Source organism: Stenella coeruleoalba, assembly GCF_951394435.1.
Source record: "Stenella coeruleoalba genome assembly, chromosome: 14".
NCBI lineage: Eukaryota > Metazoa > Chordata > Mammalia > Artiodactyla > Delphinidae > Stenella > Stenella coeruleoalba.
The window spans coordinates 61,313,247-61,331,513 of NC_137160.1; the positions used below are offsets into that span (position 1 = coordinate 61,313,247).

Here is an 18,267-nt window from a genome sequence, read left to right on the forward strand (position 1 = left end):
ACTGCCTCAGAGAAACTGAAGGCTATCGTAGTAATTATAGCAATGTAGAAGTGTTAACAAGTATCTGGCTTTTTTAACAGGATTTTTCACGTTTTAAATGAAGTTTTAAGTTATCTCTAGTAGGATTCATTGAGTTACGTTATAGTGGAGTTCTCGTCCTGTTTTGCTTCCTAACTGAAGACATCAGCTTAAACTAACAAAAGCTTTACATTTTGGCTCAAAAGCTTGATTGCAGCTCCTCCTTGAACAAAAGAAATTTCGAGCTTGGGCACTAATGGCCCGGGACTCCTTCTTTTATGTGGACGGTGTGGGTTAAACTAGACCTGAAGGGACTTTAAGTGGTTCTCAGAGTACATGGCTGTCAGCACTGTCCTCTGTTCTGTGGCCATGGGTATTTTAAATCACATGACCCACTTAAGCTTAATTTAACTGTGACAGGATGCTACTTAAAAGCTGTGTCTCGGGATGGGTCAGATACAGCACCGATAAAGGATGTGGGTGTATCAGCTGCACACACCGGTACCGGGAGCGGCAATGAGGGGCCCAGGGTTGGGTCCTGACACTCAACCCCACCAAGCCCTGAGGACGCTCTGCTTCTAATGTTTCCATTATTCCCAGAAGGAGCTGCCAGAGCAGGCCTAGACAGGGCTGTGATGTGTAGCAGATTTACTGCCCAGGGTGCACAGTAGCTGTTTTTAACGTACGGCTTGTAAGCTGAATGTTCAAGTTTAAGGGAAAAAAAACTTGTGTGAGAACCGTCAGCCTCCAGGTTCCTGGAGAGCGGTCCCCTCTGCAGCCTGGCTGGACCGGCGAGCAGTCCTGTCCACCTGCCCCGGAGCTGTGGTCCTGAAATCCCTTCTGACCCAGAGCAGTGGCCGCAAGATGACCTACTTCCCATCAGGCAGCCAGGCAGCTGTTAGGTACTGCAACATGTTTCTATGCAGGGAATAAGCTTTTCTTAAAATTAAAGAAAAAGTAGCAGAATAAAGATTCCCAGTGACGAATGGAAAGAGTGATGGGAAGAGGCGTGCAGGCACATGTCGCAGACCGTGAAATATTTCAGGTCTTTGTTTTCCGACCACAGTTCCTTACTCTCTGCTTATGTTCATCTGTCCCTTTGAGGCAGGAGGAGGAGATTTTCTCACCAAAGGAGGAGATTTTCTTCCTACAAACTTTTGTATGTGGAGGAGTAACATAAAGATAGACACAGTCCGCCTTCTCCTTTTTGCTGAATCTTCTCTGTGCGTTCCACACGAGATCTGGCAACACCATCACAATTGCCGGGAGAAAAGCAATTTAAACAGCACATTTTTTTCTCTAAGTAAATCTTAAGAAGAATCTCTACAGATTGTTTTAGGGACTTTTTTAATGGAATTATGCCATGTATACCATCTTGGTCTGTTCCTTTTGCTCCAGTTAAGTTTTTAGGATGTATTCATGCTTTGAGTATGGGTATAGCTATTTATTTTCATTGCTATGCAGTATTCGATTGTAAAAATCTGCCACAATTCATATCTCTGTTCTGTTCACAGTTACGTTGTTTCTAGGTTTAGGTCATGACGTCTTGTTTTGTACCTGGGGCACACATGCAAGCGTTTCTCTGGGGTGGGTCATTGCAAGCAGAACTGGTGCTCATGGGGGTGCACTTTTTAACTTTATTAGATAAAAAAAAGAGAGGTTATATCTACTGACACTCCCACCAGTAGTGTATGAGAGTCTTCACTGTTTCATATCTTGGCCAAAGCACACTATTTTGAGACTTTGCCTGAATTATTTGAATTCAGGGATTTTTTTTTTAATTTAATAGTTTTAAGCAGCCTCCCCCGGTTCCAGGACCTGATGAAGACATGACTGTTAGACCCTAGGTCCTCCTTTTCCAGTTTTACAATTGAGGAAACTGAGGCCCGTAGAAGTGAGCTGGTCTACACCAGATCACACGAGGAATCACCCAGCTTTACCAGAAGGGACCAGCGCCCGGTGCCCTGACTCCCAGTCAAGGTCACACCCAGGCCTCCCCCTCCTGCTTTCACATTGCTTCTTTTGTTGGGAAAGTCCAAAATCGTCCTAAAATAAGACCAAACTGAAGAGAATCTGGAGTTATGTTTCAACAAAACTCAAGGGGGGAAATTAATATTTAGAGTCTTAAAAAAAAAAAAGGAATTACTGCTATTGCTGTTTTCTGAATCAAATTGTTCTTTATTGCAAAGAGGATCGGGAAGGGGTGGGGAGGCTCCTTCTGTGAACGGCTGGGTGCAGTAGGGATTGCTTTCCTCTGCACCAAGGGAAATCCCGGAAGTCTTTAGAGCCCAGAGTGTTGAGGTTTCATTTTCAGCCTGTCGTCAGATCAGTAAGGTGTTCAGCATAGAGCAGGAGAATCCCTGTGTCCGTGTGATTAGACCATCAGGACAGGGGGACTCGGGCTGTGCTGCCACCGTGAGAACCACTGACCGGGCGTTTCCCAGCTGCCCCTGTGCGGAGCATCGTGGCAGTCCACTCAGGGGCGACTTTTCTGTTTCCTTCTAACGCTTTCTTGTTTTCATTTTTCAACCTGGACATCATGTTAATATAATTTGAAGGATAATGGCTTTGCGATTTCCCAAGGTTTGAGGAGTCTCGGAGTCTCACATTATGGCTGTGTTCCTAAATGAATAGAGAGGAAAATTATATATATAATAGGTGCAGTGGTGTATGTCATGCACTCCTGGAAATGGTCACCAAGGGGGTATGTGCCCAGTGCCGGGTCCTTCGCCTGCAGTCATATGTTCAGCAGAAACACACTGAGCTTCCGTGTGTCCCCGAGGGTGACTGGTACCTGGTGCCAAGCAGTGAACTTTCAAAAGCGGGTGGTTCCAGATGATTCCTAAGAATCTGACCTGAATAGCTGGGTGCATGGAATGCCCTTTAGCAGAAGGAGCAGGTTTGGGGGGAAGGACCGAGCAGTCAGTGGGAGGACTTGGCAACGGCCTTGCACCCCCAGCTCTCCAGGGTCAGCAGGTCGTTGGGACATTGGGCTCAGAAGGAAGCTGGCTCTCGGAAAGTGACCATGAGAGCTTCAGCCTGGGTCATACTGAGCACGGTGGGGTGGCTGAGGTGTCAGAGAAGAAAGCAGAGGGCCAGGCCTGGGAAGCAGGCCCACGACAAGGTCAGCCTCCCCTCGGCGTCCAGTCTGCCCGGGCCTCTGGAGTCCTCAGCTGGAGTCTGGAGTCCAGGCTGTCCAGCAGCCAGAGGAGACCCGCCTCGGTCAGCAAGCGTAGCCTCGGGGGCTGTCAACTTCTCTGAGCAGCCTTCCTTAGCTCCTGTTAACCTCGCAGTCAATCCAGTCCTCAGCTGTCTCAAAACAACTCCTGCTGCATCAACCTCTTCCTTTAAGTAGAAATGATAACTCCACTGGATCCCATGTTAACTTACTGCATCCCCCATTGTTTCTTACTTGTCCCACCGCAGCCCTGGAATCCCATTCCTCACGCTTAGCAGCTGTGGACCCAGCCAGTGGCTTAGCGTGCTGTGCTCCAGTTCCCTGGCCCATAGGATGGAGGTGTTAACAGCGTCTACCTCCTAGGGTTTGTGAGGATGACATGGGTCAGTTCATGCAAAGTGGCCAGAACAACCCAGCACATCAGGACTTAATATGTTAGTTGTCATTATCCTCATAATCTGTCAAGGTTTCTCATGCTTATATTCCAAACCCTGTCACGTAATGGAACAGGCCATGGGTAACGGTCAAGGAACTGGCTTGCTGACTGCAAGGGACCCAAAAGAAAGGGCGGAGGGGGGGGGGGGACAGTGGGTGAGCAGTGAAAGGGGTGGGGCCCTCTAAGCCCCACTTTAAACAGATTTCTTCCCTTTATTGGTCTTTTATATTCTGTTTCTAGGAATGTCTCACGTGAAGAAAGAGTTCTGCTTTAGGGAAAAAAAGTAATCTTGGCTAAGCTGCTGACGAGGGTAACGTCCTAGCCCCTCTCAGCCACAGTTCAACTCAGCAAAACCTTACTGGGTTCAGTGCCTGCTGTTTGCAGAGCGTGTGCTGGGTTCCACGGGGGGAAAAAGGAATAAGACTGTTCTCTGCCTCCACGCAGTTCGTAATATATAATAGGTACCCGGACCCCATGCCAGGCAGTCTGACATGTGTGCTGTGCGGGGTAAGGGGACAGCACAGAGCGGGGGTCCTGGAGAAGCAGCTTTGAGCAAGGGCAGGATCACAATAGGCAGAGATGCGACGGCTAGAAGCCCAGGCAGTGGGGACAGTGTCCGGAGGACCATCCCTCCTCATCCACACTGACCAAGTGACACAAATGGTGTTCAGCCTCCAAGCTCAGTCTGGCTTGACTAGGTGAGGAGGGAAAGAAAAGGGAGGGTGGGGACCGTGTTCGCCGCGTGCCTTTCTGCTCAGGTTTTGGAGCAAGAGAGTGATATAACCAGAGCTGCGTTTTAGGAAAATGCATGTGCAACAGCACCACTGGCAAACTATCACACGAGGCCCAAAGGGATGGTGAGACTTTGGATTAAAACTTTCTCAAACAGAATTACTCTCAGAGTTCATTTTCAGCCTAGCTCCTTAGGGCAGGTTGGGCCCTGCTATGTTGTTATTGCTGTACGGGAGGAATCTTCCCAAAAGAAAAAAGCCACAGCACAGTCTGCTGCCATCTGAAAGCCTGCACTTCTAAAGGGTATAATACATAGTGACAGTTTTGATCTACGCCAGTGGGTGTGGGTCCCAGTACTTCACCATCCTCTGCCTGCATAATTTAAAATGACAGTTTCGTGTCAAAATGAAATGTGAGTGAAGTTCCTTGGATATTTATAAAATATCAAACAGAATCATGTCAGCAAAAGATGGGTCTTTTATTACTAAACCACACAAGGATTTTTGTATGTTTGGAGTTGCTGGCAACTCATCTACAAGCTGACCTTCAGCCACAGCATAGACGAGGTGGTCCGCGGACCAGAAGGTATTTTCACCCGCTGCAGTAAAAGGATGTCACAGGCTGCAACCAGATTGTCCTCAAAGACCGAGGCGCAGGTCAGTGATACAACTTTTTCTGTTTCGTACTTTTAATTATTAACGGTCCACGTTCCCCTGAGAAAGTGGAATTTGCCAGAGCAGATGGAGAAGGCTGTGGTCTGCTAACCTCAGGACAGCTTCCTGGTTTCCAGCCTCTGGCCGGACACCTCAGGCCACCAAGTTTGGACAGTTTTTACGTGCAGCTCCAGACAATCCTGTCCGTGCCTACGAAAGTGTGTGGACACGCATTTCCGTTAATTTACTAATGCTTCAGTTCTTTAACAACTGGTGCGGGGGGCGGGGGGGACTCGGTGCAGACGGCGAGCGCGGGGGTCGGAGGGGCCGCGGTAAGCGCTGCAACATCTGGCCGCCTGGGCCCAGGTGCGCCTCGTCCAGGTCCGGGAGCCCCGCCCCCTACGCCGTGCGCCCCGCCTGCCCCGCTCCCGGCGCCGAGCGATGACGTCACGGTCTGCGCCGCGTGCTGCAGAAACGGGAAGTGGGACCAAAACAAAGGAGCGGCGGCCGGGAGCGGTCTTTCTTTTCCTACCTCCTCCGGCTTCCACCTCGGCCCCGGCCGCCGACCCCCGGGAGCCGTCCGATCATGTCCAACATGGAGAAACACCTGTTCAACCTAAAGTTCGCGGCCAAAGAACTGGGCAGGAGTGCCAAAAAATGCGACAAGGAGGAAAAGGCCGAAAAGGCCAAGATTAAAAAGGCCATTCAGAAGGGCAACATGGAAGTTGCGAGGATTCACGCCGAGAACGCGATTCGCCAGAAGAACCAGGCGGTGAATTTCCTGAGGATGAGCGCGCGGGTGGACGCGGTGGCCGCCAGGGTCCAGACGGCCGTGACGATGGGCAAGGTGACCAAGTCGATGGCCGGTGTGGTTAAGTCGATGGACGCGACGTTGAAGACCATGAATCTCGAGAAGATCTCCGCCCTGATGGACAAGTTCGAGCACCAGTTCGAGACGCTGGACGTGCAGACGCAGCAGATGGAGGACACGATGAGCAGCACGACGACGCTGACCACTCCCCAGGGCCAGGTGGATATGCTGCTGCAGGAAATGGCAGACGAGGCCGGCCTCGACCTCAACATGGAGCTGCCGCAGGGCCAGACCGGCTCCGTGGGCACGAGCGTGGCCTCGGCCGAGCAGGACGAACTGTCCCAGAGGCTGGCCCGCCTGCGGGACCAAGTGTGACCGCGGAACCCGCTCTCAGGCGTCCCGGCCGCAGCCACCTTCGAAGACGGATACTCTACGCTAGAAACTCGGAACCGGCCGGAATGCTGAACTGCTCTTCCTCAAGATGCTTCTACCTTTGGGTTTTACAGTGCTCTCCAGATACACGAAGACGTCCCAGGCCTTCTCCACTCTTAAATGGATTTGAAAGTTCTGTATAGCTTGTTATCATGTGTATTTTTATAGCTGCCTTTTAACAGATCTGGTTAATTTGGCGTATATGAATCTTTCTTAAAAATGTGGTCAAAACTCTAGTTCCTGTGTATTCAGTATTCTGCCCGAATTACCAGAATTGAAGGTTTTCTTTTTAATTTTGTGTAATCGATAATATCTAGAGTTGACGGGAGGTGATTACTTAGGTTGATTACAGCGCTATCAACACCTCATTAAGAGATTTATTTCATGGGCAGTGCTATTCTGTGTACCCTTTGTTTATTGTAATCAGATCCAGACTAAAGGTGACTATTCATCTGTTCTCATAACTTACACTAAAATTACTTTACGATTTTCCTGCATAATGTTCAGTTACTGTTTACGTCCTATAAATTTTTCTTATGGTAGTTGTCTTTATAACTGGAAATGCCACGTAACTTCCATTTATCATAAGAGAAAAGTGTTCATTTATGGGTTTAAGATTTACAAGGTTTAACGTTAGTATGACAGTTTTTTCCAAGTGAACTTCTCTCTTATGTTTCTAGTTATTTTCCTATTTAATTAGACTTTTTTTAAAGTATGGCAATTAGCATGACAGTCACATTACTCTGACGTTGCCAAAGAACCGTTGATTGGTTTGAGAAAGCCCTGGGACTGTGTGTGTGTAGGTTTTGTTTTGATTTTAATCAAAAATAGAAATAAAATTAGAACTGCATTTTAGGTTCTAATTATTTGCATTTATTATCTTGTCTTAAAAGCAACAGCTCTTTTAAAACCTCGAAAATACAAGTTGGAGTGTTTGGCTTAGCCATGCAAATCCCTTACACATACATGCAGCCACATGGAAGTCTGGGAAGGACAGATGCAGGGTCAGACAGTAGGCTCGACCCTCTCAGGCCAGAGCCCAGATGTGCTGCCTTCCATCTTTCTGGAATGGTGGTGTGTAAAGTGAAAGTGAAAAAGCAGAGCCTGTTGCTACCACTTTCTCAGAGCCGCAAAACATGGAGAACAGCAACTTGCTTTTGCCTTGGCGAGCATATTAATCTAAGTTAAACACTTAAGGATATTTTAAATTCCCTCTTCCCTTCACTGGAGAGAATTCCAGTATTTCAGAAAATAATTAAACGGACTCTTCCAAGCCCTTTGAAAGATTGAGAACCAAGTATTCACTGTTACAACATGTCCTACTGTATGAATGTGTGTGTATTAAGGGGGAAAAAAAAATGAAGAGTTGTGTGCAGATGAGGACTGGCCCTCGTATATAAGTGTCATTATGTCTGACTGGATGTTGTTCCAAAGTCTTCTGTAAGGGACATCTGCCAGTCGTCTGCCCCAAATCCTCTTTCTAGAACTTGTCCCTTTTGGTGTCACCTTTCATCCACAAGGTTGCCCAGAGGCAGCTGTTGGTGAGCACAGCATGAGTCCTAACCCCTCTTTAGACTGAAAACATCATTACAACTTAAATAATAGCTTGGTGTTGATCCTTTGGTAAATTGAGGACCCTTTTATAGTGCAGATAATTCCCAACAAAACTAATATATTTTGTGAGATTAAACAATGCTTATATATGCTTGAACTTTCTTAAAATATGTTCATTTCAAACTATATGAATGTACATTTTTATGAAACATAAATATTTTCAAAAGCATACCAGGCCCATGAATTATTTCCTCAGTTTTGCAGTTGATGAAATGCTGGAATATGAACCACAGAAGTTTGTCAAATAAATCATTTTAAACTGCATGTTATTGCATACTTACTGTACATCCTGTTTACAAAGCTATTTAAGGAAAAAGAATTCAGAGGTTGATTTGGTTCAGAAAGCATAGTATTTTTCCAGACTCACCTTTAGCACCTGAATTTCTGTTTGCATGCATATTTCTAGAAGCCCAAGTTGTTATTTCTTTACTGTAATAGTTTCTTCGTGGCAACAAGGATCTTCCTCATACTGAAACTTGCCTAGGCTCAAGAGAGAGTTTCCAAAAGGATCCAGCTCAAACATACCGAGGAAATGGTTCATCTTCCATGCAACTACTAGTATAATTTTTGCTCTTATTTCTCCTTTGTATTTTTCTGCCTTCAAATTCACAGTTTCCAAATGGATTTAGAATAAACTTTTAAGTTTACTTTAGGAACTATTTAGTTTATTTCAGTTCAGATGATAACTGCACTATTGGAGACGTTTCTTACTACAGATGCTTCTTCCTGAAGGAGACTTAATGTGTGTGTGCCTTTCAGATGAGGGTGCCGTGTGCCCACCCTGCTGTCTTCGATTTGAAAGGGTGCCGCCTAAAGTAAGCACCCATCTGACAACCTTATTCACTGAACGTGATCTCAGGGTCAGCCAGACAACCTCACCTCATTGAGCAGAAGTGAGGCACCTCATGTTCTAGATTCCTCCTCTGCAACAGGCATGACACCCTCTTGGAAGCGTTTCCATAGCCAAAATCCAAAGCTCAGGACCTCAGGTGCTGTTGGCAAGAAGCTGTGAGCCTGTGGTCATTGAACAAACTGATGCGCAGGCCCCCATCTCTTTTTTTTCTTTTAATCAACTGGTTGGAATGAGACGGTGCCTGCCTGGTGTACCGGGGTTTGTTTTCCTACAACCAGATAGTAGGTTCCTTGTGGGGCAGGACCAGTGCATCTCAGTCATGGTTCCTGGGCATCAGGTGGTATACCCAGCTCAGTAGGTGTGAATGCAGATCTCCCTTGGGTGCTGTCACTCGTGACCACGCCCAGAGCTCCCCGGTGACAGCATCACAGTGGGTGCAGGGGCCCTCAGCAGAGCCCAGATGTACCCTCAGGACCACCCTGTCCTCTTCCTTCATCGTGTTTCTCCAAATTGAGGTATTTGCTCCTGCTCTTTAGGGTTTGTACATCCTCCATCCCTCCTGAACGGTGTCAGGACAAACAATTCAGCAGTGTTTGTTGAGAACAACTGAATACAGTAAAAGATTTGGACTGAGGTGTGTCAGATGCTGGCTGTCTGGGGCTTCTTTCTAGAAATAAAGACATGCTTCTGCCTTAAACGGTCTTCAGTGGAGTTAGGTAGATAAGGCACAAGCAAAAAGAGGAAAATACACAAGTGTACACAGGTGTGATAGAGTCATCAAGATGAGTAATGTCAGTGCTCTTTGCGCACCGTTTTATACCTCAGCTTATACAAGGGGGGAAATCACGATGTAAGGTGTGCTCCGAGCTAATCAAATCATGAAACAAACTACACGGAGGATGGGATTATAGTGTCCTAAAACTGGTTTTTTTTCTTTTCTTCCTTTTTTTTTTTTGAAGTAGCACTGGCTTATGACACATAAGTTTCATGTTTACAACATTCTACTTCTGTACACACTACAGCAAGCTTGCCACCAAAAATTTCGTTTCCAGCCATCACCTCACAGTCGATCCCCTTCACCCATTTCCCCCTCCCCCTGCCTCTCCCCCTCTGGTAACCACTACTCAGTTCTCTGTATCTATGTGTTTGTTTTTATTTGGTTTGGCTTGTTCATTTATTTGGGGGTTTTGTTTGTTTTTTTATAGTCCACGCATGAATGAAATCATACTGTATTTTCTTTCACCATCTGCCTTACTTCACTTAGCATAATACCCTCAAGGTCCATCTGTGTTGTCACAAATGGCAAGATTTCCTTGTTTGTGTGGTTGAGTAATATTCCTTTGTGTGTGTGTGTGTGTGTGTGTGTGTGTGTATATAATCTTCTTTATCCATTCATCTGTCGATGGACACTTAAGGTGGTTTCCATATCTCAGCTATTGTAAGTAATACTGCTATGAACATTAGGGTGCAGATATTTTCTGGAATTAGTGTTTTTATTTTCTTTGGATAAATACCCAGGAGTGGAATTGCCGGTCCATAAGTAGTTGTTCTGTTTTTAATTTTTTGAGGAGTATCCATACTGTTTTCCACAGTGGCTGCACCAATTTACATTCCCATCAACAGTGTACAAGGGCTCCCTTTTCTCCACATCCTCACCAACACTTGTTATTTCTTGCCTTTGATAACAGCCATCCTAACAGGTGTGAGGTGGTATCTCATTGTGGTTTTTGTTTGCATTTCTCTGATGGTTAGCAGTGGTGAGCATCTTTTCATGTGCCTGTTGGCCACCTGTATGTCTTCTTTGGAAAAATGTCTCTTTGGCACTTCTGCCCATTTTTAAATCATGTTGTTTGTTTTTTTGTTATTGAGTCATGTGAGTTCTTTATATAGTGTGGATATTAACCCCTTATCAGATATATGATTTACAATTACCTTCTCCCATTTGGCATGTTGTCTTCTTGTTTTGTTGCTGGTTTCCTTTGCTGTGCAGAATCTTTTTAGCTTGATGCAGTCCCACTTGTTTATTTTTGCTTTTGTTTCCCTTGCCCGAGGAGACATATCTAGAAAGATACTGCTAGGACGAACGTCAAGGAGCATACTGCCTACGTTTTCTTCTAGGAATTCTGTGGTTTCAGGTCTTGCGTTCAAGTCTTTAATCCATTTTGAGTTTGATTTTTATGTAGGGTGTGAGGTAATGGTCCAGTGTGATTATTTTCCATGTAGCTGTCCAGCTTCCCCAACACCAGTTATGGAAGAGGCCATCCTTTCTCCACCGTATGTTCTTTGCTCCTTTGTCATACATCAGTTGTCCGTATGTGTGTGGGTTTGTTTCTGGGCTCTCAATTCTGTTCCGTGGAATTGGCTTCTTAGAAGAGGTTGGGTTCAATCTGAGGCTTCAAAGAAAAAAAAGTGGGGATTACACAAAGGTCTGAAAAGCGAAAACTACGTGGGGATTTGACTGGAGTGGAGGGTTTGACATCAAGAAGAACAAGGAAGAGATGGGACGCATTGCAAAGGGCTCGGAGGCCAGATTCAGGGTTGACTGAGGGCGGGAACAGGATGTGAGTCATCAGGTGTGCCATCCAGGTGACGGGAGAGGACAGGCCAGGGCAGGGGAGGAAAAGGCATGATGCTTCTGAGACATCCAAGGGCACGTGGGTCACTCATCCACCCCGGCTCTGGCTCAGCCGCAATCCCGATGCCCAGGCTCTGGTCCGAGGACCACCTCTGACGTGGCCTGGATCTCAGCCCTGCTGCACATTAGATCAGGCTGATGCTCTGTCACTACTGCTAACGTTTTCCTCCAGTATTTTTTACATCAAATTTTTTACATCATCATGAAGTGAATTTCAGTAAGACACTGAGAAAAGGGTTTTTACTTCTGTCGATTTTAAAAATGCACGTGAGAGTTGCGAGTTGTTTTATTTGGGGCAAAATGAGGACTACAGCCCGGGAGACAGCATCCCAGATAGCTCTGAGAAACTGCTCCAAAGAGGCAGCGGGGGAAGGTCAGTATAGATGTGATTTTGGTGAAGGGGGAGTACATGCAACTGAGCACATACTATTTTGCAGAAGGTTTCTGCTAGTCACGAGGAGCAGTCGTCACCATGAAGGATTTTAGTGCTTTTCTAGATATGAACAGATAGAAGAATTGGGCTCATAAAATCAGCTTCTGAAAACATCCAACTCTCTGGAGACCTGTTCTGCCAGTTTTTCCTGGAGCACAGAGTGCCTTGTTTTTGCTGTCCACCTGAACTCCTTTCAGGGGGTGTTGACAGTCAGCAGCTGCAGCAGCACAAGAGTTAATCCTTGTAGAGGTAGATGGCAAGGGCCAATGGAAAATGCCAGTTTGTAGTTGACACTTGGCTTGACACAGCTCCGACTTGCTGCATTTTTCATAAAAGAAATCATTTTAAGTACATTTTAATTAAACGTCGTTGGTGCCTTTCCTGAGATCCAGTTGTTCAAAGGCACTTAACAGGATAGCTTCATCTTTTCACCATCCCCCCCTCAACCCCCGCCCCCGGCCCACAAGAACCCAAGTTACTGGGGTGGCAGACAGATGAGAAATGAAGAGTGAATTGCTGTTTCGTGCCCATGTCGAGCAGAAGGGGATCCCAGTGGCCAAAATAAAAACACATCTGTAAACACAAATATCCTCAGCTGTAGCAGGAAACAGTGAAGAGAAATCAAAGTAAATTGCCTTTTAACTGCTTTTCTTAAAGTGACCATAAGGGTGGGGGTGGGGTGACATTTCTTTTTAATATTTATTTACTTACTTACTTATTTGGCTGCACCGGGTCTTACTTGCGGCATGTGGGCTCTAGTTCCCCAACCAGGGATCGAACCCAGGCCCCTGCATTGGGAGCACGGAGTCTTAACCACTGGACCACCGGCGAAGTCCGGGGGGTGACTTTCTATAATTGTATTTTGTTATTGTCCTGCGACTCTATCTAGTGGGAGTGAATGGTCTACAAGTGGAATTCTTAGATCTTGTTAATTTTATGGCATAACAGGCAGTGGTATATTTAGGGACAAAACCTTTTAAATTTTAGTCATACAAAATTCTGTGCATGATTTGGAAGATCCTTTTACAACTCCTCTCTCTATATATTATCTTAAGAGCCCCAGTTTGAAGAAGTCCTACTACAACGTGTGGGAAATACACCAACTGAACCAAAGATTAAGTCAAAAGTCTGGCAGAAATCAACTGCTAGCCTTTACTCCTTAGAGAGGCTCTCAAATGTCCAGGGAAACATTCACATCCGGGGAATTTTCACATTTTACTTCCATTGCACAAACTTGAAATCCATGAATTCAGAGGACTATTCACCATCAGTAACAATTCAGAAGATGCTCTGGGAAATGTTCACTGATGCCGGTCAGGTCTCAGGTGGTTAAGTACCAGAGCTGGAAGGAACCCTGGACACTCACCCCGGGCTCAGGGGTGGGGACAGATGGTATATCTTTCCTTAGTCGCGGTTAGGAAGTGGTCAGGAAGGTACTCCCACGTGTCCTCGGGAAGGCGGTCTCTGATCTTTCAACAACTTCTGATGTCTTTTTTGTTAACCACATGTCATTGTTTCTACTTAACCCGTTATTACCATCTGAATAGATTCACCCACCCCCTCCACCCTGTCTGCATCGTGTTTGAAATCGGGCGCCTCCTACCCTCTAACCAGGGCTGAAGGCTTCATATTTGGTTTGATTTTCAGTTCCTTCCAGCCCTTTCGATCGGAGATGATCTGTATCTGTATCACCTTCTCATATTAGATGTCCCTGCCGAGAGGACAGACCACTTCTGCTTCAACTTATTACATCCATACACAGGGAAGGGGGGTGGCTCATCTCCCCACCGAAGCCCCCAGGTTTCTGGGCTATAGTCTAGAGTCCCTCCCCACCTCGGCAGACACCCCTCCCCCTTCATCACAGACTCAAGTCTTCTTGCCCCTTTCCTGTCCTGCTAGATGGTCGGGATGGACTTTGAGGTGCCCTCCACTCCACCAAATGCAAGGCCGGCAAGGACTGGGCCAGAGTGCACTGTGGTTTTCAAACCAGACTCAGCTCTCCGGGGTCCCCTCCTGTGGCTCCTCCGGGGTCTTCTGCACTCCCACCTCCTCCTGTGAGCAGCTCAAGGGCCTGCAGTGCTGGCTGGGGAGGGGGACTGCGTGGAGGTGGGGAGGTGCTCCCCCCTCTGTGCAGAAGCTCACGGGCACACAGGCTGGGAGAAAGGCCCACCATGACTTTACTCCAGATACGGAACAGTGGACCCCGAGCTGTCCAGGCAGGGACTCCGGCCGAGTCTCCCTGATCCAGGTCACATCCACTCTCCCCAGGGCTGGAGCCCCACCTCAGCCACAGGGACCCCCCACCAGGAGAGCCCCACTGGGGCACTCAGAGCCCCGCCCGCTCATCACACACTCTGCTGCCCCCACACCTTGAGAAGTGGTCCTTTGCTCACTGGTTAACCAGCGCTGTGTCTTCCTGTGTCGGTTGCAGGCTGGGCCTCACAGCCCCCTGCTCACTTCATCCCACAAATATGCAGGGGCTGGGCTGCCCCACAGGCGCTGGGGAAACCCGGCCAACAAGCCAGATCTGCCCTGTGGGTCCCACATTTGGAGGGAGAGACAGACGATAAACAGAAAGACAAATACATGTCAAACCTGTCAAGGGAGGGCAGAGGCCTGGACCCCCACTCCCCCACCGTGACGGATCAGGACCCTCAGGACTCTGACCTGCTGGGGAGACGTGTCCAGGAAGAACGCGGGAAGCTGCTGGCCCATGGCTGCCCCGTCCCCCTGGGCTCGTGCAGGCCCTGCACACCTGCCCCCCAGCCCAGAGGCGTCCCCAGAGCAGTCCCAAGCACGTCTGGCTTTCTTTTCAGCTTCCTGGAGAGAATTGACAGCGTCAGCCTGGTGGACTACACGCCCACAGACCAGGTAGGTGGGGTTGGGCCGCGACCACCGCCCGAACCGGGGGACACTGTACCCTCGGGGCCCAGCCATGCCCCTCCAGGAGGCTCCCTGCGCCCCCCACCCCCGAGGTCTGAGCTCCTGGTCGTCCCCTGGAGTCCATCCCTCTACGAGGCCGACCCTGGGAGCTCAGTTACCCTGGCCTTGAGCCTGCCCCTCGAGTCTGTCCTCACACTTCTCATCGGGCTCACAGGGGCCACCGCCCTCCACTTCCAGAGTCACTGCGGTGGCCAGTTTACATCCTAATGGATCTGGTGACCAGGAAAGAAACCCTGACACCTGACAGGCCAGCAGAGGTGTCAGCCTTGTGAAACTGTACGGCTTTCTCATCATCTTTTACCTTAGAGACTAGAACTGTGAGAGGAGAGAGAGTGAGTCTGATCCGGAGCGGCAGCTGGCGGGACGGGCGCCTCTCCCCAGACACTGGCGGGCTGTTGGGGACATGGTGTCAGTCGGGAACACTCAGGAGTGATTACAAGAAGCTTCTAAAGGAAATAAAAGCAGAGCCATCAAGTCTCCAAGACCAAACCAGTACATTAACTGTGACTTTCTCCGGGGAGCGAGACCAAGAGCATTTGTCTCTTGGTCTCTTAAGTCCTGTTTCTTTTCCGATGGAGAGAATTGCTGTTTGGGACACTCGCAGCCTGTGGCTGCCCCGGGCTGTCCTCCTGAGGACAGGGGTCACTTGTTTGCTTCTCTCTTCTCTGCCCCCAGGACCTCCTCAGGTGCAGAGTTCTGACGTCAGGGATTTTCGAGACACGATTCCAAGTGGACAAGGTCAACTTCCAGTAAGCGTGTGGGCAGGACCCTCCCGCGGGCCCCCCAGGCCTGGGGTCGGGGAAGTGGCCTGGATACCGGGCGATCCCGGGCCTGCAGTGCTGCAAACCCGTGTGCGCGCCCGCAAGCCCAGGTGTCAGTGCAGGGAAGGGAGGCACTCGAGCCCGGTGGCCTCAGTCAGGTGCAGAGGAGGAGGACGCAGGCAAGGGGCTGCCCAGGGGGAAAGAGAGCCAAGCAGCCACTGATCACAGGGCTAAGGGCCGGGATCAGAGAAATACCGGGGTGTGGACACCCATCTGGGCCAGACTGGGGAGGCCCCGCTGGGCCCGTCTGCAAGGTCACCTGGGGAGCAGAGCCACGGGCCAGGGGGAGGGAGAGAGCAAAGGGCAGATGTCCTCCCGCCCCCGGCTAACGGCACCCCCCAACCCATGTTCTCCCCCAGCATGTTTGACGTCGGAGGCCAGAGGGACGAGAGAAGAAAATGGATCCAGTGCTTCAATGGTGATTTCTCCCTCTCTCAATAAAATGGGGACAAACCCACACTCCCTCCTGCTGCTGTGTTTCAGTAGCTTTCAATCCACTCACCTATCAAGTGTCTTAGTCCCATGAATACGGAAGTTAAGCATCCTGGGGTCACAATGTCTCTGCTAGTTTGGGGGCCCCGGGTCAATTCTGCGATCACAAGGGAGCTCTCCCCGGACATGGGTGGCTGTAACTGCTCTAAATAACCAAGGTGCCTCCCCCACTCCTCCCACCCAGACGTCACCGCCATCATCTACGTGGCCGCCTGCAGCAGCTACAACATGGTGATCCGGGAAGATAACAATACCAACCGCCTGCGCGAGTCCCTGGACCTTTTCGAGAGCATCTGGAACAACAGGTGACAAGACAGTAAACTCAGTCTCCCGCTGCGTTTAAAAATGCCTCTGGGCTTGCTTTCATCTTTGTTCTCTGATGGAGTCCTTCCTTGTGATAAATCTTCTAAAACCATAAGAAGCTTCTTTCAGTCCATTTAATGTAGAGACTTACTTAAGATGGGGGTGTGAAGCTGATGGGACTTTGTCACAAAAATCCAGAACTCTGATTTGGAAGCCTAAGATTATATACGGTTCAAAATTGGTTTCGTTTGGTTTTTAAAATGCAAAAAGCGCCCATTTAAAACATCCGCTCATGACTCGATGACCCCTGAGCCCCTCCCTCGACTTGTCAGCGAAGTGACAGGTCCCCACCCAGACCCTCAACACCCAGCTCCTCGCCCAAGAGCCGCAGATGCCCTGCGTGACCATCTATTCTGTTTCTGTTGTTGTGAGAGCTTTAACTTCTCCCGCTTTTCTGACCCTTTACTAGTAAATTACACCACACAAATCCGAGCGTTATTTATTCCTGACGTGAACCTTGGCTTTGGCGCCAGTACAGCCCTGTGGAGCTGAATCCTCCTCCTGAGAGTTTATCCTCATGAGGGAGTCTTGTGTGCAGATGGAGTGGGGGCTGAGGTTCCGGGGCACCAAATAATCCCAAGCCCAGCGCCTCGTCCGGAGGGCAGCACGTTGTCCTCTCCATGGATAATGCCTGCGACAGAGGTGCCTGCTCAGGCAGTGCACCCACACCTGTGTGTGTTTCCTGCTCCTTTCCAGGTGGTTACGGACCATTTCCATCATCTTGTTCTTGAACAAACAGGATATGCTGGCAGAAAAAGTGTTGGCAGGGAAATCAAAGATTGAAGACTATTTCCCAGAGTACGCAAATTATACTGTTCCTGAAGACGGTAAGATTCCAGAATAAGTATCTTGTGATTAAGGGAAAGAATTGTCTTTCCATAGCCCTGTAACTGTAATTCCTACGGTTCTGATGAATCTAGGAAACTCAGTTAATTTAGATCAATCTTCTTGACTCCTGCCCCACCCTTAGCTTTTAGAGTATTAAAATGTCCTTAGGGTCCCATTTGTAAAATTTGCAGAGTTCAGCTTGGTCCACGCTGAGCAGGAGGAGGAAGGGCAGCTTGACGTGAATGCGGGGTTTGCAGGGAAGCTCTGCCTCCCGGGGCCCCGTGTCGGTCGGTCCGCCTGGACCTGCCTGCTGACCCCGCACAGTGACTGACCGGGAAGTCGCTGTCTGAGTCACTCTGGCCAGGCCCGCAGGGACGGGGCAGCAGTGACCTCTGTCCCGAGCTGCCCGCTGCCGACCACCGTGTTGAGGCCTCTGTCCCCAGTGATGACTTTGGCCACAGCATGGTGACTTCATCGGGTGACCAGCCGTCCCGGGAGGCTGTGAGACTCCTGGGACGTGGGAATTTCAGTGCTGAAGCCGGGAAGGTCCCGTCTGGGAAACCTGGAGGAGTCGGGACCCATTTCCAGTGGCTGCTCTTGGGTTTTGAGTTTCCTGGGCCACCAGAGTCTCCAAGGAGGGATTTGCTTATGGCAAAATAACCCCACTCCTCAAGGTTTAATCCCAAACTGGATAAAGCAGGATGAAGGGGGCTCTCCCAGAAACTTCAGTTAGAAGTTAAGAAACCTATCGCGGTCTTTGCACCAACCTCAGCCAGCCTGGCGGGGTGCTTCCTGGGCCCGGGTAGTAGCCGCCGTCTGGGAGCACCCCAGCCCCCATGCCACCCACCCCGCAGCAGCCGGGCCTGCTCTGACCTTTCCTGGGAACCAGCCCCTCGCTCCCCTTACCCTGTCTGGTCAGCATTTTTCCTGGGAAGTCTCAGGATGAGCTGGCAGCCCTCCCTGCAGGACGGTTCACCAGGTGCAGGCGACTGGGGGCCGGCTCACCAGTCAGTGAGACGCTTCAT

At 49.1% G+C, this 18,267-nt stretch overlaps 2 protein-coding genes across 6 annotated transcripts in view; both read left to right on the top strand.

Moving 5' to 3' along the window:
• The window catches only part of GNAL (G protein subunit alpha L), a 90,736-nt gene that overhangs the window by 71,163 nt on the left and 1,306 nt on the right, over positions 1 to 18,267 (top strand). For all 5 annotated transcript variants that reach the window (XM_079942785.1, XM_079942789.1, XM_079942787.1 and 2 more), the window contains 5 exons: positions 14,612 to 14,666; positions 15,414 to 15,487; positions 15,919 to 15,977; positions 16,236 to 16,356; positions 17,111 to 17,241. In XM_079942785.1, the coding sequence (XP_079798911.1) occupies positions 14,612 to 14,666; positions 15,414 to 15,487; positions 15,919 to 15,977; positions 16,236 to 16,356; positions 17,111 to 17,241 (440 nt within the window). The remainder of the gene's footprint in view (positions 1 to 14,611; positions 14,667 to 15,413; positions 15,488 to 15,918; positions 15,978 to 16,235; positions 16,357 to 17,110; positions 17,242 to 18,267) is intronic.
• Positions 5,475 to 6,684, top strand: CHMP1B (charged multivesicular body protein 1B). Its single transcript, XM_079942864.1, has one exon. It carries the CDS (start codon positions 5,604 to 5,606, stop codon positions 6,201 to 6,203), a length of 600 nt encoding a protein of 199 aa, XP_079798990.1. The 5' UTR covers positions 5,475 to 5,603; the 3' UTR covers positions 6,204 to 6,684.